This window comes from Symphodus melops, assembly GCF_947650265.1.
Source record: "Symphodus melops genome assembly, chromosome: 1".
Classification (NCBI taxonomy): Eukaryota; Metazoa; Chordata; class Actinopteri; order Labriformes; family Labridae; genus Symphodus; species Symphodus melops.
The window spans coordinates 34,964,618-34,984,219 of record NC_136691.1 but is presented as its reverse complement, the minus strand read 5'-3'; the positions used below and the strand labels follow the sequence as shown (position 1 = coordinate 34,984,219).

At 39.3% G+C, this 19,602-nt stretch overlaps 5 protein-coding genes across 5 annotated transcripts; 2 read left to right on the top strand and 3 right to left on the bottom strand.

Moving 5' to 3' along the window:
• Positions 1 to 726: 726 nt before the first annotated feature.
• prkab1b (protein kinase, AMP-activated, beta 1 non-catalytic subunit, b) lies at positions 727 to 6,117 on the top strand. The gene is made up of 8 exons (XM_079362006.1): positions 727 to 1,182; positions 1,481 to 1,626; positions 3,040 to 3,209; positions 3,295 to 3,388; positions 3,516 to 3,630; positions 3,877 to 4,010; positions 4,557 to 4,625; positions 5,361 to 6,117. Exons 2-8 carry the CDS (start codon positions 1,507 to 1,509, stop codon positions 5,436 to 5,438), a joined length of 780 nt encoding a protein of 259 aa, XP_079218132.1. The 5' UTR covers positions 727 to 1,182; positions 1,481 to 1,506; the 3' UTR covers positions 5,439 to 6,117.
• A 54-nt stretch (positions 6,118 to 6,171) lies between these two features.
• Positions 6,172 to 10,600, bottom strand: LOC306835471 (phospholipase A2-like). Its single transcript, XM_079362024.1, has 5 exons — positions 10,546 to 10,600; positions 7,281 to 7,322; positions 6,911 to 7,067; positions 6,692 to 6,819; positions 6,172 to 6,300 (listed from the first exon to the last, which is right to left on the bottom strand). The coding sequence occupies exons 2-5, from the start codon at positions 7,318 to 7,320 to the stop codon at positions 6,176 to 6,178; spliced, it is 450 nt and encodes a 149-aa protein (XP_079218150.1). The 5' UTR covers positions 7,321 to 7,322; positions 10,546 to 10,600; the 3' UTR covers positions 6,172 to 6,175.
• A 2,988-nt stretch (positions 10,601 to 13,588) lies between these two features.
• Positions 13,589 to 15,162, bottom strand: LOC306830696 (acidic phospholipase A2 1-like; the record flags this gene model as incomplete). Its single annotated transcript, XM_079354309.1, has 4 exons — positions 13,589 to 13,869; positions 14,261 to 14,388; positions 14,480 to 14,561; positions 15,144 to 15,162. 4 exons carry the CDS (start codon positions 15,160 to 15,162, stop codon positions 13,745 to 13,747), a joined length of 354 nt encoding a protein of 117 aa, XP_079210435.1. The 3' UTR covers positions 13,589 to 13,744.
• A 798-nt stretch (positions 15,163 to 15,960) lies between these two features.
• LOC306829590 (phospholipase A2-like) lies at positions 15,961 to 16,924 on the top strand (the record flags this gene model as incomplete). The annotated part of the gene is made up of 3 exons (XM_079352684.1): positions 15,961 to 16,067; positions 16,459 to 16,592; positions 16,739 to 16,924. The coding sequence occupies 3 exons, from the start codon at positions 15,961 to 15,963 to the stop codon at positions 16,855 to 16,857; spliced, it is 360 nt and encodes a 119-aa protein (XP_079208810.1). The 3' UTR covers positions 16,858 to 16,924.
• On the bottom strand, positions 16,918 to 19,031 carry LOC306829583 (C-type lectin domain family 4 member E-like). Its single transcript, XM_079352672.1, has 8 exons — positions 18,980 to 19,031; positions 18,423 to 18,520; positions 18,255 to 18,338; positions 18,062 to 18,148; positions 17,915 to 17,968; positions 17,687 to 17,826; positions 17,426 to 17,538; positions 16,918 to 17,350 (listed from the first exon to the last, which is right to left on the bottom strand). The coding sequence occupies exons 2-8, from the start codon at positions 18,499 to 18,501 to the stop codon at positions 17,197 to 17,199; spliced, it is 711 nt and encodes a 236-aa protein (XP_079208798.1). The 5' UTR covers positions 18,502 to 18,520; positions 18,980 to 19,031; the 3' UTR covers positions 16,918 to 17,196.
• Between the last annotated feature and the right edge of the window lie 571 nt (positions 19,032 to 19,602).

Genomic DNA, 19,602 nt, shown 5'->3' with positions numbered 1-19,602 from the left:
GGCTGGTCATTGCCAGCTTGTGATACTTTTGACTTTTTTAAATGAAGCAGCAACTATTTGTGACCAGTATCAACATGTATCTGGACAAGGGACACGTCATCATGAAGCAAAAATAAAGAGAAGTTTGAAGATTTCATGATAAATAGCCTAGAGTTTGAATCTATAGGATAAATTTAACAAAGATGTCTTATTATTTTTTTATTTTTTTCAAACTTTCTTTTCTGTTATTTGTCTAACTTTTACGTATGATTCAAAGCTACTATTAGGATGAGTTGGTTACCACTGATATTAAATTATTTTTAAGCATGTCTATATATTACACATTTCTAATTGCCATTGATATTGCCACTAATATTTTAGCTAGTTACCTACTTCAAGGTCAAATGCCACGCTGGGAATAAAACTTGGATAGGAAAGCATAAAAACAATTTTTAATATTTGAAGCGTCTGTCAGGAACTTCCGGTTTAAGTTGATTTTGGCGCCCCAAGTGGACAAAAGGGAACTTTTTATCTCTGCTCATTTTTTCAAGTAAGTAATTTAAAAATATATGTATTAATATATGTATTATGTATTCTTACAAAAAAAAATATTTTTTCCCCCTTTGGGAGCAGTGAGACATAAAGGCATTTTAAAAACGTTAAAGAAATTGAACATCGTTTTCTCTCTATAATTAAACATCAGTAGGCTTTAATCTCCCCGCATTAAAACTCTTGGCCTGACATGTGTATGTTTTCCTTCACGTCCTCTGCTCGTGTTTTCCCTTTTTTCTTTATTTTTACAGTCTATGGTTTTCTCAGGTTATTCGGCGTCCATCGGGTTAAATTGAAAACTCTCCCTGAGCTCGAGGACAGGAGGCGGAAGAGGTGTGTTTTGTTTCACGAGACACAAACATTGTTGCCACTAAAAGACGAAAACTCGACTGAGCTCAGGGAGGTAAACAGAGACTATTTAGTCAGAGGAAGAAGACAGAAAGAGCGTGCACATATTAACAAGGCTGTTTCTGCGTGTTTCATCTGGAGGAAGGTGAAAGCCGGCTTCGAGGGAAACTTCTGCAGGTCAAAGACGGAAACAACGACGATAAATAGCACGAGCCGTTTTAAGGACCTCGGTCAGATGTACACCAGAGTAGAGACCCCGGTGTGATAAGAAAGCATCCATCCAACCTTCGCTGAGCCTTTTTGGTAAGTGTAGTTATCATTACAGTCTGCATGCTCATACTGCTGCTGTGTAGCCTGAAGCGAAACGTCAAAACAATCACCATTTTGCTCTTTTGGAACAGATAGCTACAAATGTTGATTAATGAATACATACCATACAATAAGCCTTCTCCATACATAACTCAAATAAATAAATACCATCTGACATAAGGGGCCCTGGTGAATGGATTAGGGTCCTATGTGTTGTAGCCTGCGTGCTGCAGGCTGTGAGGAGATGCTGACTGGACCCTGTGTGTTGTGTGTTCTTTGTTGTGTGTTTCAGTGTTTGCAGCCAGCAGCAGCAGCAGGATGGGGAACAGCAGCAGTGACCGGGGCTCCGGTGGAGGTCAGGGCGGGAAGGAGGCTCGACCCAACATCTTGATGGACAGCACCGAGGATGCAGACCTTTTTCAGAGGGAAGACCCAAAGGTACCATAACAAGTGCAGAGTGGAAATGTATGCTATCATACCAGAAACAGACTGTCTTTCAATAATAACATGCTACTCTCACATCTTTGGCTGTGCTTAAGATAATATCATACTTCTATTTTATACCCCATCTCCAACATACCTAGGATTGATGTAAGTATCATGAGTTTATCGATTGAGTTATAGATGACTTCTCTGAATCACTGGAACCGTCCAATGAATATAGAACTACAGACAGATGCATCCCAGAAAAGGAAAGTTGGCACAACCTCTCTAAGAAAGAAAAATGCTAAACTGACCTCATAAATTAATGTCATGTGAATTTAATATCATACTTTCTAATATGATGCATCTGTATGGACCAAGCTGCAACCTCCGGTCTTGAAAAATGAATCCAATGCAGAAGTGCAAAATCCTGCAGTACTTTGGGTGTCCACTTGAGGCTGGCTGCAGAAACCTGGAAGTCACTTACACACCACAGCCAAAAAAGCCCATTTTTACAGTAGAAATTAACCTGGCCCAAAAAAACAAAATAGTTCTGATTAGTTATTGTACTCATGGGCACACACTGTACGAGGGTTGATTATTTTTTTTAAGTGGTGAGTGTTATTCCATAGTTAGGCTTGTAGCTGCCCTGATTGACAGGTGGGTGCGATGTAATGGTTCGTCAAGAGGCTTAAAACCCGCCTCAGCTCTACCGTACCTAAGCTCGCTTTACTCCAAAAAGTCCAGATGTGTGATCAAGCACGGTTCACTTCCTTGGCCCTGGCACGCCTGGAAGAGGTATGCTTCAGCACGAGCACAAGCACACGAGTACACAACGTCGTAGCCTTCATTATGAAGAGTTCTGACTGGATCTGACGAAAATGACTCAAAATAAGACACGAGGTCTGTAAAATAGCTCTCTTGGTCGTGTCTTTCCCTGATGTGCGAACACGGACCTGATAGCGAGTCCCTTTTTATTTTTTCTTGAGTCTGACTATTTTGTAAACTAAGCACGTGTCATGATCATGTTAAGACATTATATAAAAGAAGTAACCATGCTCAGGCCCGGTCAGCTCTGGAGCAGTGTGAGAGTGGGCCAGAGGGGGAGAGCGGACAATCATGCTAAAGCACAGTACAGCAAGACTTTCCTAGTGTGAGTGCACCCTGAAAGTAAGAGTGAGACAGCTTTTCCAGCATGGCGGCTGTTGCCTATGATCCTCCAGAACCCCCTACAGTAACAGATTCATAAACATATCTAGTTTTGAAGGTTGCAAGAAAAAGAAACCACACATACCAAATCACAAGTAGGTGTCTCTGCAGTTCCTCCTCAGCTTGTCATTCGTTCAGGAAGTGTGTTGGGTTAAAGAGACCGAGGCCGACGGTGCTCTCATTAACATGGCAACAATTCATTGATATCACTCTCTCCAGGCTCCGCAGGAAATACAGGAGTTTCTGGCCTGGCAACAGGATCTGGAGAGCGACACCAAAAGTCCAACACAGGCCAGACCCACTGTGTTCAGGTGGACGGGATCTGCAAAAGATGTCTTTGTGTCAGGCTCATTTAACAACTGGGCCACAAAGATCCCTCTCAATAGAAGGTGGTGTGATGTATGCAGGGTATCTAAAAACACTGAAGGATCTGTGTAGATTCAAATATCACTCATGGTTGTCTCTTCAATGCAGTCAGAAGAACTTTGTTGCGATTGTGGACCTGCCTGAGGGGGAACACCAGTACAAATTCTGTGTAGACGGTCAGTGGACTTTGGATCCTACTGGGGTGAGTGAAAGTTTTTTTTTTTTTTAAATTTGCCTTTGAAGAATATCTCGCCAAACTATTCTTTATGCTTTCAAGTCGGCGCAAATGTCTGCTCTACACTCAGTTGTGTGTTACCTCCCGCTCTCAGGCAGTGACGACGTCGAAGACTGGAACTGTTAATAATGTCATCAACGTGAAGACAACGGACTTTGAGGTCTTTGATGCCCTCAGGATCGACTCACAGGAAACGGCAGATATCTCAGGTAGTGACACCTGCATTTATTCATCAAAGACTATTTTTAGACTGCCTTGATATTGTTTAAAAAATGATATCTTACACAAACACCAGAGGGCATATGAGTGCAAGGCACTTGTTTGTGACATTTTCTATATTAATTCTCTGGAGGAAAATGAACCATTTGAGTTTTGGCCTCAAAGTAATCTGTCGTGTTTACCTTAATAATTAGCATACCTTAAGTATTACATTTGTGTCCTGTGATAATTCCCAGACTTGTCCAGCTCCCCTCCTGGCCCGTACCAACAGGATGCATATATTACCAAATCAGAAGACAAGATCAAAAGTCCTCCCTTCCTACCTCCACACCTGCTGCAGGTGCTGCTCAACAAGGACACAGGTGTCTCTGTAAGTAGTACAGTTATGAAGCTGGCACACATGCATTCTGAATTTCTGTGAATACGTTCAGTTTGGTTACACTTTGTAGAGGTGACTTTACTGTTAGCAGACTATGTTCTATTCTGAGAAGCTATGACCATATTTGAAGAGAAGCATGTCATTAGAGGTATTCCAAAAGTATAAATGTATGGCCTCAGTTGACAGTGGAATGAGGAATTGTTCTTCAAATAGAGGTTTGACATTGTAAGGGTAAAGGTGATGTGATTCTCCAGACCATGTATAGAAATATCCAAAGTGGGAAGGAATTTATGACATCTGTTGAACGGTATATAATGTCTCCACACTGAACATTAAATTGTCTATCTTTCAGCCTGCACAGAGTCTCAGTGTTGTCTGTTAGATTAGAACCACGGCCGTGATATGCTGCGTTAATATTATCCAGTCTGTTGATAGATTCAGCTTTAGGGACATTTATATTATTCAACCCATCACATTCTTAGTAACTTTTACCACAGTGTGCATTTAAATCAAATTCTCCCTCTGAATCTTCATCAGTGTGACCCGACGCTGCTTCCAGAGCCCAACCATGTGATGCTCAATCACCTGTATGCACTCTCCATTAAGGTAACACAGCTCTCTATTGCATGTCACTATTTTGTTTTTTATATTGTACTGAGGAGGAAATTAAGGATCAACTCCATGTGTGTGTAAGGCAAAACATTTTGGACAACAATAAATGGATTTTAAACAAACTATCAGGAATGTACATCAAGTTAACTATCAAGGGGAATAAACGAGTGCTCAATGGCTTCACCTTTTAATAAAGCTCCTGTGAGGAGTTTTTAGCTGGTTATGAAACAGGCTGAAATCCACACTGATGCCTATTGTATACTTGAGGTTTAAAAACAAACAAGACCACCAGCAACACAATTTCTATAAACTGTAGATATTCTTAAGGTCATAAACCACTGCTGCTGTATTTTTCATATTGTATGTTAAACAGCTTACACGTGTAAGTGATAAACTTACAGATGTAAAGGACAGAGTTGCAGTGCTTTGTCCACAGGGGGCGCCAAAATTGACACAAACCTAAAGTTGCTCACAAGAGCTTTTACTAAAAACTGTAGAGATTGTGTAGAGAGAGATGATTGAGAGACGTCTCAATCATCCTGTTTATAGCAACGACTTTTCCTTTATTTTCAATTGTAAAAAATGGCTTGTTATTCTTTCTATCTACATCTAAAATGCTGTAGTTTAAATGTTTGAACAGTAAACTACAAATAATTTAAACATTTTTCAAATACGATCTTAAAACTTTATCTGTAAACTTTATTAATCCTCCCTGTTATTGTCTTTCAGGACGGGGTGATGGTTCTCAGTGCAACACACAGATACAAGAAGAAATATGTCACCACTCTTCTGTACAAACCAATATGACCCACACAGCAGTGCCAGAGACTGAATTATTCATCTGTTGTTGTGCACAGCTTCTACTTTAATTGTTTCTGTTTTTTATCATACTGTAATCTCAGCTTTGTTTTTAAAAAACCTTGTCCATATTCTAGTGAGTTGCCTCACAATGTTTGTTTCAGTGGGATCCAGCCACAACTGAAGTCTGAAGCTTCAGTTCTTATGATCAGCCTAAAACTCTAAAGTAACATGCCAGTAATAATTTCATCCCTACCTCTTTCAACCTGCATCAATATTTAGTTGATGAAGGGACCAAACACACAGTTCACATCTGAAAATCTGTCTTTAAAGACACTTACCTTTTGAACTAATCCAAGTGTGGCTTTGCATATTGAAGTGACCTGCAGTTAAGTTGGTAAGAAGCCAAAGCACCACGTGAGGCTTCCCATGTTAAAGTGAGCTGGAGTTTAAACAAACAGTTAATGGAAAAATATGAAGGTGTAGTGATGAGACAAACGCAGCTGCAATCTCTGCTACACGAGCTCTGCATATGAGAGCAAAGAGAAACAAGGACACAGAGAAATACAATCATTGAGAGTCTCACTCTGTTTTATTCCCAGTAATGCCTTTTATTTTTTACCAAATCAAACTTCTTGTTAATCAAATGTTAAAAAAACATTTTGAAGAAATAAAAGTTTTTAAGAAACATGGTAGAAACACAAAGTTTTCTTGTGTGATTATTTTGTTGTTGTTTGTTGTGTAACTCAATCAACGCAGTGGACTTTAGGATCCACGTTCTTGTAGTCGGGGTTGTATGTGGTCTGGGCAAAGCAGTGAGCAGCCACCCGATCACAATCGCACACAGCAGCCTGGCACTTATTGTTGGTGGCTGCAGACAGAGAGGAAATGGATGTAGAGCTGCAGCATACTTACACTTGATACTAGTGTCATCAGCTACTCTAAATGGCAGTGTGTCATGTCTTGGAAATACTGAGAGAGCACTTTTCTGTGGTGCAGGATCTCCAAACGGGAAATTAAACCTTAATCGCCTGCTGTGTAAGACCTATATATAGCTGTCTAACTGCACTTTGCTACACATAGGGTGACAAAAAAAACATTTCATGTTTGTGTTGAAGCTGTGTTAGATTAATTACCCAGGTTTTCTTCACATGACCAAATCTGAATTTAAATGAAGCCTTTTATCTAATTCTTACCAAACACAAGATTGAAAGGTTTGTAATTTCTCTTGTATAAATATGTTTAAATTATATAAGTCTTACCTGGGCATGTCACTTGCTGATTTGAACAGGTGAAGTCATAAATGAGGACGTAGGGAAGGTCAACAATAGCTGTGCATCCAGGAGCCTTTCTGCTTGTTTTATAGCACTCATCGTGAACTCGACAGCACCTACAGGACATAAAGGTGCACGTTTGATAAGGCTGCAAGTTTCTCTTAAAAAAAGAAGAAAAAAACAGTCCTGAGAATATGTGCTTCATACTCGTCCAGTTCATCCAGAGGAGTTCCTGACCCCCCGAGACCACACCAACAGCCATAGTCATTGTACTTCAGGGCGCTTACGTCCGGCTGAACACACTGGATCATGCTCCCAAACTGCCATAAGGCCTTGGGCAGCAGAGCACCACTGGCCACACAAACTGGAGATGCAGACAAATACAAACATTAATTAATGAATCAGGGGAAAAAAATCACCTCGAAAGAAACACATTAAACTGACTGTGGTAGATTAAAGAAGACAAAGAGTTATAAGGATAGTTTCACAAACAGCTTACACTCAGATGACATATTTACTGTCAGAGTTAAATGAAGACGATATATATTTTTATTTACTGGGTATTTTTTACTCTTACCAGTGAGAAGTAGCAGGGACAGACGACCTGTGAGAGTCATGGCTGCAGTCAGAAGAGCAGAAATTGAACGGGTGCAGTTCTTATAGTAGGTGGCAGAACAGCAGAGATAAGATGAGGGTGGCAGCTTAAATTAACTCCTTTAAAGTCTAGTTTTATTCAACATTTATCAAAGACTTTCAGCTACAAGGGTTAAAACTTGATAAAATACAATTGCAAAAAAAAAACAGTTGAAAGCAAGACAAGACATTTTAAGATTCAAATAGTTTTTTTGTTTTTTTAAAAAAGGCTTAACTTTTTAATTTAATTGAAATTTTCTTCATCTTCAATTTCACCTTAAATTAAAACAAGAAACACATAGTAAACTCCAAAAGCTACTCTTTTTCTTCTACAAAAGTGAATGTCACTTCACATTGTCGGCCTAATAACGCAAGACACATGATGCATTCATGGACCATACAGGTTTATACAGTGTTGTATCACATCACATCGTATCCAATCAACCGTAACGCATCTTGTCCTATCATATTTTATTTTATCAAACAGTATTGCATTATATCTCAACCTACTGTACTGTATATTGTCATAATGTATCCTACCAAACCGTAGTCTGTAGTATACTATCATATCTTACTGCACTTTATCTTATCGCGTCCAACTATACAGTGCTTTGTGATTTCCTACTGCACTATACTTTATCGTTTCATATTGCATTGTATCCTATTGTCTTAGTACGACTCATTCACACAGGATAGGATCTATATTTAAATACTCTGTTGGTCTTTTTAAATGTTGCTTTAACCCTCCTAAAATACTTTATAAATACATTTCCTTAATAAGACACTTTCTAATCGGTTTGTGTGTTCTCCTGTATTTGTATACGCACAGCTGTGCCAACAGCCTGAACTTCCCTGAGTTCCCATGACACAAGTACATTACTCCACCTGGTTGGTTTAAGTTTTTACAGAATAAAACTACATATCACATAACTTGATACAAATATTATCCTACATATTTACTGCATTCTGGTTTTTGAGTTGTGTTCTGAGAGGCCTGACCTCTATGGACATTTTTAAAAAAGCAGCTGAAGACCTATCTGTTCAAACGTGCCTCCGTCTAATCTGTCTCTGTATTTTTATTGTGATTGTTTTGTATGCACTGTGTTCTTGTTTTTCTGATTGTGAAGCACTTAGTGACGTTTTTATGCTCTTGAAAGGTGCTATATAAATAAACGTTTACTTTTTACTTACTTTTACATGTACTGCATATTTGTTTGTATAGTGTTGTACATTAGCACAACCTCTCTAACCTCTCTACATTATATGTAATTCATGCTTGTACATGTTGTAAAAGTTGACCTAAAATGGAAGAGATATCATGACTACTAGCAATTGGCCAAAAACGCCTGTCAAGCTCAGTGGTCAATAAAAATTGACCACTGAAAATTTACATTCAAAATCACTACCTGTACAATGCATCTGATACTCTCCTTCCTCATCCTCTTCATCAGCCTCCCAGCACGTGACTAAAAATAAATCTCCTCTTCTGACGGAAAAGAAAACTTTCCAATGATAACTCTGAGTTTTTGCCTCACAGTGCTGGGTTACCAGCCTCTGGAGGAAAAAGCTGTTCTTACATTTTGGGAAACACAACACTCTGCAACTTCAGTTTTATGCGTTCTACTTTTCACTCCTGTCTTCAACAACTCATCTAGCTTAATTCCAACATTTCATGGACAAGGATGAAATTGAAACCCAGCAAATCCAGTAGCATATCCGTCATCAAAGAAAAGCTTGCTGACCAGAGTTTCCAGATAAAAACACCCATTTCACTTGTATCAGAATTGCCAGTCAAGAGCCTAGGGCGGTGGTACAACCAGGCGGAAGCTCAGAGGCAGCCGGGCCTTTTCTGTGGCAGCCCCTAGGCTCTGGAACAATCTACCCCTGAGTATAAGACAAGCTCCTAACCTTCAGGTCTTTAAGACACGCCTCAAATCTCATTTATCCACTCTGGCCTTCCCAACAGTTTCATGATGAGTATTTGATATTTTGTGGTTTTGTATCTTGTATGACTAGTCTTGGACGATTGTCGTATTTATATATTGTAAAGCACTTTGGCACAATGCTGGTTGTATTTAAAGTGCTATATAAATAAATGTGGTATGTGGTATGGTATGGTACAAAGCAAGCCTTAAACACACTGAGCAATGCGACCAACTGAGGTAAGATGCAATCAAAGGACTGGTAAGTATTGAAAAGACACCACTTCAGGTAAGTTGAAACTGTAATGTCTGCAGTTTGGGTTGCTCCCCCGCTTTATGTGGCTTCTTACTGTGTACGAGCTTCCAATCTCCAAAGTTCAGAGGCTGGAGAGGACAGTCAGCGCATACATCAAGAAGTGGCTTTGTCTACCGTACTGCCTCAGTAACATCGAGTTGTGTGGACACGGTGCTCTGGAACTGTCGGTCTCTAGCCTCACTGAGGAGTACAAGTGCACCAAAGTTAGGCTTAACATGACCCTAATGATCATGACATCTCAAGATGCAGCCATAAGAACAGCTCTTCCTGAACTGGCAACTGGGAAGAAGTGGACCCCAGCTGAGGCAGCAGTGCAAGCACAATCTGCTTTCAGGTATGGAGACAAAGCGGGACAGGTGCAACAAGGAAGAGGTGGGTTTGGACTCAGGACAAGTCGACCGACATGGCACAAGGCAACACCTGCAGAGAGGAGAAAGCTGGTAGTTGCTGAGGACTGGCACCAACAGGAAGCAGAGAGATACAAAAAGGCTGTGTCACAAGCCAAACAGGGTCAGTGGTCTGCCTGGGAAAATCTGGAGCACCATAAGCTCATGCGGAGAGACTTGGAGATGGAAGGAAGCCAAATCAGCTTCATCATCAGGGCCACCTACGATGTTCTTCCTACACCTAAGAAACTTAATCAGTGATTTGGAGAAGATCCAGCATGCCCTCTCTGCCAAACCCTAGCAACTCTCAGGCACATTCTCTCTGGCTGCAAAACCAGTCTGTCCAAAGACCATTACACCTGGAGGCATAACCAAGTCTTAAGACAATTGGCAATCATTCTGGAAGGAAGGTAATCCACCATCAACACTCTCCCTCACCTAACATCCAAATAACTATTCAATACCCCCTTTGTGAGAGCAGGATAGGGCCCAGTTAAACCAGCAGCAAGAGTGGATAGCACCCTCTTAGATGTCCAAGTGACTGGAAAATGCAGGTTGATCTTGATCAGCAACTTAAGATTTCACCTGAGATCTTGAACACCAATCTCAGGCCAGATCTTATTTTGTGGCCAATCTCACAGAAATCCTTGTTCATGGTGGAGCTAATTGTAACGTAGGAGGCTACAGTCAGTAAAGTGTATAAATGAAAAAGATGAAGTACCGGTATACCAACAAGGCTGGCATGCACAAGTGCCTGTGTCTTGTTTCAGGTCTGTTGGCTGCATGCCCTTCCCCCAGTGTTTCCCGCTCTGCTGATTACCTGATGTGTCTCACCTGTGTATTGTTAACTCCAACCCCCTTAAGTATATAGTGTCTGTGTTTCCCTCACTCCGTGCATTCTCTTTTTGGATACCTTTGCCTGGATTGTTTTTGACTGTGTATTGAAGCCTGCCTGAATAGATGGGCTTTGAAACTGCCTTTGCCCTCGAGTCATGCGCTTGGGTTTCTTTATCTGGTCGTGATAGATGCTCAATCACCTTTATGGACTGTATGCACTCTCCCATTGCACACAGCTCTCTATTGCATGTCACTATTTTATTTTATTTTATTATTATTTTAATTAAGGATCAACTCCATCTGTGTGTCAGAAAAAAACATTTTGGACAGTAAATGGATTTTGGACAAACTATCAGGAATGTACATAACGCTGTTAACCATGAAGGTGAATAAGTGTGTGCTCAATGGCTTCGCCTTTTAATAAAGCTCCTGTGAGGAGTTTTAAGCTGGTTATGAAACAGGCTGAAATCAACACTGATGCCTATAGTATACGTGTGGTATAAAAACAAACAAGACCACCAGCAACACAATTTCTATAAACTGTAATTATTCTTAAGGTCACAAACCACTGCTGCTGTATTTTTCATACAATGTGATAAACAAAGGACAGAGTTGTATTGCTTTGTCCAAAGGGGGCACCAAAATTGACACAAACCCAAAGTTGAGCTTTTAATAAAAACTGTAGTGATTTTAGTCTCAATCGTCCTGTTTACATCAAGGACTTTCCCTTTATCTTCATTTGGAAAAATGGCTTGTTGTTCTTTCCATCAACATCTAAAATGTTGCAGTTTAAATGTTTGAACAGTAAACTACAAATGCCTTGCACATTTTTCAAATAAGATCTTAACACTTTATCAGTAAACTTTATTAATCCTCTACCTCACACTGTAGACACATATACATTTTCTCGAGTAAAAACTTGTAAACTTGTTAAAAATATTGGAATAATTGGCAAAATGAGATCAGTCTTGGACAAAAATTCACGACACGTTTTATACAACATAATTGCCTAGTCCTTCCATATCTGAGTTATGGTGCTGAATTATGGGGAAAAAATTATAGAACAAATATTGGCCCTATTTTTTTATTATTATTTTATTTATTTTTTTGACAAAAAAAGACACCATCACCTAAACATAACAAAACAAGCAAACAATATGACAGTTAGATAGACCAAACAGAACAGAACAAACAACATAAATTAAATTATTTGTATCCCTTCAGTATACATAAATGCAACAAAACATTTTCAATCCCAGTACACTTTACATATCTGCATGACCATCAGCCCCCTTGTTGATCCACTACCACGCCTTCGATCACAGGACCCCCTCTCCTTCTTTAGCTCGATGACAGACCTGTGCATGAACACCTGGCTTCGCCCCACCCACGACACCGGCCAGGAGACAAGTGTTCGGACCCTCTCACCTGGCATTGCTCTTTGAATGTTATTTTTTGTTTGACCCCTTTTTTTTTTTTTACTTCAAAAGAAGGTTGTCCGAATTGTTAATCATGCTGACCCTTATGCACCAACAAATCCTACTTCCCTTACGTAAGTTATATTAAAAAATTAAGATATTGTCAACCTTAACACACTGGCGGTGATGTACAAGGCACATAATCGCAATCTTCCACCGTATATATATGTATATATATATATAGAACATGTTTGAGCCCATAGAGAGTCTGTATGAGCTCAGAGGAACTTTTTTTGTTTAAAAGACACAAGTAAAGAAATAATAAAAGAAATATGTGTTTCTGTAAGAGGAGTTACGATATGGAATGACCTGAACAATCATTTTTTTAAAAATGCATGAACTTGAGGATAGTTAAAAGACAGGTTAATTTTATAATTCCAGGGAAATATCGACAACAGGAATGAATAGAGTGAATTGATGGTATTTCTGTATATTGTTGTTAGAATTATCAGCTGTTGTTATTTCTTTCTTTTTCTGTTGGTCTGTATTTATTTTTTGTATAATTCATAGAAGGAACTTTGCCTGAATTGTGTACAGGACTAGGCATAATACGTCAGCCTATGCCCTTTGGTCATAATAGTTAGATTGTGTTTTTTTAAGTTTATGGAGATTGTCTATTTTCCTTCATTGTTTTTTGAATGAATAAACATACATACTACATACTCCCTGTTGTTGTCTGTCAGGACGGGGTGATGGTTCTCAGAGCAACACACAAGAAGTATGCCACCAGTACAAACCAATATGACCCACACAGCAGTGCCAGAGACTGAATTATTCATCTGTTGTTGTGCACAGCTTCTACTTTAATTATTTCTGGGGGTTTTTATCATACTGTAATCTCAGCTTTGTTTTTAAAAAACCTTGTCCATATTCTAGTGAGTTGCCTCACAATGTTTGTTTCAGTGGGATCCAGCCACAACTGAAGTCTGAAGCTTCAGTTCTTATGATCAGCCTAAAACTCTAAAGTAACATGCCAGTAATAATTTCATCCCTACCTCTTTCAACCTGCATCAATATTTAGTTTAGTTAGTCACCTCTGAAAATCTGTCTTTAAAGACACTTACCTTTTGAACTAATCCAAGTGTGGCTTTGCATATTGAAGCAACCTGCAGTTAAGTTGGTAAGAAGCCAAAGCACCACGCGAGGCTTCCCATGTTAAAGTGAGCTGGAGTTTAAACAAACAGTTAATGGAAAAATATGAAGGTGTAGTGATGAGACAAACGCAGCTGCAATCTCTGCTACACGAGCTCTGCATATGAGAGCAAAGAGAAACAAGGACACAGAGAAATACAATCATTGAGAGTCTCACTCTGTTTTATTTCCAGTAATGCCTTTTATTTTTTACCAAATCAAACTTCTTGTTAATCAAATGTTAAAAAAACATTTTGAAGAAATAAAAGTTTTTAAGAAACATGGTAGAAACACAAAGTTTTCTTGTGTGATTATTTTGTTGTTGTTTGTTGTGTAACTCAATCAACGCAGTGGACTTTAGGATCCACGTTCTTGTAGTCGGGGTTGTATGTGGTCTGGGCAAAGCAGTGAGCAGCCACCCGATCACAATCGCACACAGCAGCCTGGCACTTATTGTTGGTGGCTGCAGACAGAGAGGAAATGGATGTAGAGCTGCAGCATACTTACACTTGATACTAGTGTCATCAGCTACTCTAAATGGCAGTGTGTCATGTCTTGGAAATACTGAGAGAGCACTTTTCTGTGGTGCAGGATCTCCAAACGGGAAATTAAACCTTAATCGCCTGCTGTGTAAGACCTATATATAGCTGTCTAACTGCACTTTGCTACACATAGGGTGACAAAAAAAACATTTCATGTTTGTGTTGAAGCTGTGTTAGATTAATTACCCAGGTTTTCTTCACATGACCAAATCTGAATTTAAATGAAGCCTTATATCTAATTCTTACCAAACACAAGATTGAAAGGTTTGTAATTTCTCTTGTATAAATATGTTTAAATTATATAAGTCTTACCTGGGCATGTCACTTGCTGATTTGAACAGGTGAAGTCATAAATGAGGACGTAGGGAAGGTCAACAATAGCTGTGCATCCAGGAGCCTTTCTGCTTGTTTTATAGCACTCATCGTGAACTCGACAGCACCTACAGGACATAAAGGTGCACGTTTGATAAGGCTGCAAGTTTCTCTTAAAAAAAGAAGAAAAAAACAGTCCTGAGAATATGTGCTTCATACTCGTCCAGTTCATCCAGAGGAGTTCCTGACCCCCCGAGACCACACCAACAGCCATAGTCATTGTACTTTAGAGCGCTTACGTCTGGCTCAACACATCACATCACATCATGTTCAGAAACTGCCATAAGGCCTTGGGCAGCAGAGCACCACTGGCCACACAAGCTGGAGAGGCAGACAAATACAAACATTAATAAATGAATCAGGGGGAAAAAATCAAAGAAACACATTAAACTGACTGTGGTAGATTAAAGAAGACATTAAAGAGTTATAAGGATAGTTTCACAAACTAAAAAAAATCATGGCCTCAGAGGTGCTGATCTTCGTCCCAGCTGCCTCACACTCTGCAGCGGACCACCCCAGTGTACGCTGGAGCCAACAGGACCACATCATCCGCAAAAAGCAGAGATGATATCCTTCAGGCCCTGGCTGCACCGAGAAATTCTGTCTCACTGCGGGAAACTCTCGAGGAACTAGGGTTCCGTTCTATTTATAAATCATCAAAAGGATAAGAAACAACCATTCTAATTGATGCAAATAATCAAAAGGGTAAGAAACAACCATTCTTGTGAATACATTTCCCAGTTGTTTAAATGATGCAGCACATGGAACTATGCAAGGCAAGGTAAGCCCTCTCCCCGAGTCAAGCTTTGAGCTGACCGGATACCTTGTTCACCCTCCTCCATATATTAGTTGATTTTTTAAAAAAATAAAGACTCATGGAGTTTATTAAATTCGAATCTTCCATCCAAAAAGCAAAATGACAATGTGGTCTCTTTTGTCTGCTGACCTATTATGAGTCATTCACACAGGATAGGACCCTGTAGGAAATACTCTGGGGATCTTTTCAAATGTTGTTTTCATCCTCCTGACAAAATACTTCCATAACGAGACACTTTCTAATCGGTTCGTGTGTTTCCCTGTATTTACTTGTGTTTACTTTTGTACACACAGCTGTGCCAACAGCCTGCACTTCCCTGAGTTCCCATGACTCTCACAGCACATTACTCCGCCTGGTTGTTTTAAGTTTTTACGAAATAAAACTCCACATCACATAACTTCATACAAACCTTGACCTAAATATTTACTGCATTCTGGTTTAGAGTTGTGTTTAAGTGTACTGCATATAATAATACAGTATTTGTTTGTATAGTGTTGCACACATCTACATTTACGTAATTCATACTTGTACATGTTGCATAATTTGACCTAAAGAGGAAGAGATAGCATGACTACTGGCAATTGGCCAAAAACGGTCACCTGTCAAGGTCAGTGGTCAATAAAAACCTTGAAATTTACATTCACAATCACTACCTGCACGATGCGTCTGATACTCTCCTTCCTCATCCTCTTCATCAGCCTCCCAGCACGTGAGTACTCTGAAAATTAAATCTCCTCTTCTGACTGAAAATAAAACTGTTTAATGATAACTGAGTGTTTGCCTCTCAGTGCTGGGTTACCGAGCTCTGTGGCAGTTCAGGTCCATGATCCTCTGCACTGTGCCTGACAGCTGGCCTGTTCTGGACTTTGCTGACTATGGATGCTACTGCGGGCTGGGAGGCTCAGGCACACCTGTAGATGAACTTGACAGGTAACAAATAAAAGTCTTTATTTATGGCTTCATTGGTGCTGCTCTGATTCTTGTCTTTCTATGTCCCAACTCAACAAATTAAAAAGTCAATCAACAACTTTACAATAGAAAAAACCTGTGTTTTACCCTCTTATAGCAAGCTCAGTGTGCAAAGATTGTGACAGTTTGTACTTTCAAGACACCATGTCATCTGAGGTGAAGAATATTTAGTGTGAGTCTTTCTAACGTTTACTGAGATATAGTCTAGAGAGAAGAAGTAATTCTGGAACCGCTCTGTTCTTCCTCTCTTTTTAATTTGGAGATATTCATAAACTTAAAAGGTTAGTCTAGGACTGTTTAATTATCATCTGTTCCTTCATGTCATTATCCACTTTCTCTCTCTCTTTCCTAGATGCTGTTATATCCATGACAAGTGTTTCAGTGAGGCCATGCAGCATGATGAATGCTGGCCCATCTTCGACAACCCCTACACTGAATCATACAGCTACAGGTGTGACGAGGAGAGCAAGACCGTCTCCTGTCTAAGTGAGTGTCTAAAGAAACTTCCAAACTCAATAGCAACTTTTAACCATTATCACTCTGCAACTTCAGTTTTATGTGTTCTACTTTTCCCTCCTGTCTTCTACAACTCATCTACTGTACATCTCTCTCTCTCTGTTTCCATACTTTAGATGACAACGGTCCCTGTGAGCGCTTCATCTGTGAGTGTGACAGACAGGCAGCCATGTGCTTCGCCAAGGCAGGTTATAATGAAGGCAATGCCAATCTGCCTAGTAACCGCTGCAGATAAACTGAGGGGAGCATGAAGAAGAGAGAGCATCTTGTAGAAAAACAACTTCAAAAGGCGCCATTGTAGTCATTGTTAGGTTTTATTTCCCAGTAAAAGTCTCAAACATGTTTTTTAAATGCAGATTTTACTGAAAATTATAATCTATATCAATAACCTCTGTGTAATGTAATCTCTGTTGCTGTATGTCCTTCAAATGGACCTTGAGTCTTCCAAATAAAGAAATAAAAAAATAATAAAATAACATTTTTTCCATCAGTCTAAATTTGACACATTTTTCAGAACACATCAGGCTTGTTGATATATCTGAGGCTGCAGCAGCTCTGATGGCTGAACTGATTCTCATGCACTGCTCTCACAGATGTATCTGTACGCCAGGCTACAGTCTGCATCATTCCACAATTTGCGTTTGCGTATGACAGAGGCATGAAGCTGCCCGCAGTCCTCTCCGTTCTCCCTGAAATCCCAGTCGTCAGGCTGACCCTTATCCCAGAAACTAAACACAGAAAGAGAGAGGGGAGGGGTAATAAGTCAGTGTTACCATTTGTTTGTGCTTTAAAGTTTCTCTTACGTTTGGGTTGTACTGAAGTCAGTTCCATCCACCCAGGTCCAGTGGTCCTCTTCTCTTTCCACAAGTCCAATCCAATAGTTGTACTGGATGTCAACTATTTGTGAAATGTGGTCCTTGAAAAAAGCAGGTTCATTTGTTTTTAAGCCTTTGTTGGTCTTTGTAAATCTCGGCCTATGATTGTCAAACATATCTTTATAGTCGAGCCTGAAGGACAACTGAAGTTTAAATAAGGAATCAATCTGGTGTCAACTTTAAGCTCACCAGTTCCGCCACATTATTCAGGACCACCAGGTGTCCTCTGTGCGTTCGGCACTGCTCCTCTGCTCTGCTCCAGGTCAACGATGTGGTGGACAGTAGGTAGCAACTTCTCTGAAAAGACGACCACCCCTCCCTGCATGATCCTGATTTAATGATTATTAGGAGAAGTTGAATGATTCTGTTAGAGGGAAACACAATCTCTGATTTCTGTTTGTACTTTAAAGTGTTAACCTCTCACTGCAACAAGTTTCTCCAAGGCGACATCCTGCACTGCTGCTGCTTGACCTTCATTTTTTGATACCACAAAAAAAAGTCAAATGAATCACATCAGATGTAGGACTGCTTCATTACATCCAGACACAAAGAACACAGTCTGACCTGAGTGAGACGATGAAGTGGTTCCTGCTTTGCTGATTTTCTCGAGGTGATATTTGACATCAGTGATTTCCTTGTTTAACAGGGAGACTTTAAGATAAGACCATTATTAAATATTAGAGACAAAGCGTGTCATTTTTGATATAAGAAAAATGTATTGATGGATACACTTCACTGACAGGTTTTACAATCATACATTTGATCCCGGTGAGCATCAGCAGAATCAACAGCAGAAGCAGCAGGACTCCATACAGGAAATAAGCCACTGTTTTCTTCAAACCTGTAAATAAAACACATTTCCCATGTTTCAGAGAGACAGCCAATCTTATTCAATCAAGAGAAATCATATGTACACATCTTATACCTTTTGGTATTGGTACTCCGAGCTCGCTCTCGTAGACAGAGCTGCTATCAGACGACTGAAACGGTCTGTATGATTCCATCACTGACAGAGACGAGATTCTTTTGGAGAAGACATTTTTTAAAGTTAATTATGTTGTTTTCATTTGCATTTTAAAACGTAGGTCTGCTAATAGTTCAACATGAAAGTGTTCAGGCTATACAGTTAGCAGGTTTAAGGACAAATTACAGGAAAAGCAAGTCTCCATGTTTGTTTTCAGGCTTAATATGTTAACTATTAACAGCTCAATAAATAAAAAGGAAACTCTGCTCTTATATGTTTTTTACTTAACATATATTGAAAAAGATATGTAGCTTTAATAAAAGGTTTTTTTTATTTTAAATGTAATTCATAATTTTAAAGATTTATTATTCACATAAAGAAATATGTGCCCGATCCCTTGTATGCAGGCATTACAGTTATTAATTCACATATGTACATATTTCTATCAATGTTTTAATCAACGATGAAGTTTCTAGAACAGAAATGTGCAGCTAACAAAGTGAACATTTATCACTTACCTTCATCAAGCAGTTTATCTCTGAATTTCTATCGTTGGACTCTGACCATGTTATCACAGAAAGTCCTCCCCTTTTAAAGTGAAACACTTGTTTTTAAATGTAGCTTTTATACTGTCATGATTGTTCTACTGAGCTTCATTTATATTCTTTTAGATGCTAATGTAAAGACAATGCTAAGGGAATCATCTAGAAGGCACCATAATGATTTTTTAAAAATCCTTTAAGTTACCATTGTACATTTTGAATAATCTATTTGCATATCTGTAAGTGGAATCCAATGTTTTGAATTCTCTGTTTTTAACTTTCTTTTTCTTTTAAGCTGTATGCAAAGCAGTGACTTCTTGTAATGTCTCATCCATTGGTTGTGTGTATTTCATGTCTAGAGAACAAAATCACATTTTGTTGGACCTAGGCTCAACGTGGGGAACTATTGAATAGGAACAATTTTGTTGGATGGAAATTGTTTTACATTTTGTTGGACGCAGTCATGCAACAGATCTCCACACTTTAATGCTTAGGGTCAAAAAGGTTAAATAAGTTTGCATCAGTGAATGTCACAATGAACCCTCAAATGCTGTAGGATTTAAAACTGCCAGATTATAAATCACGGGATTAACAACTAT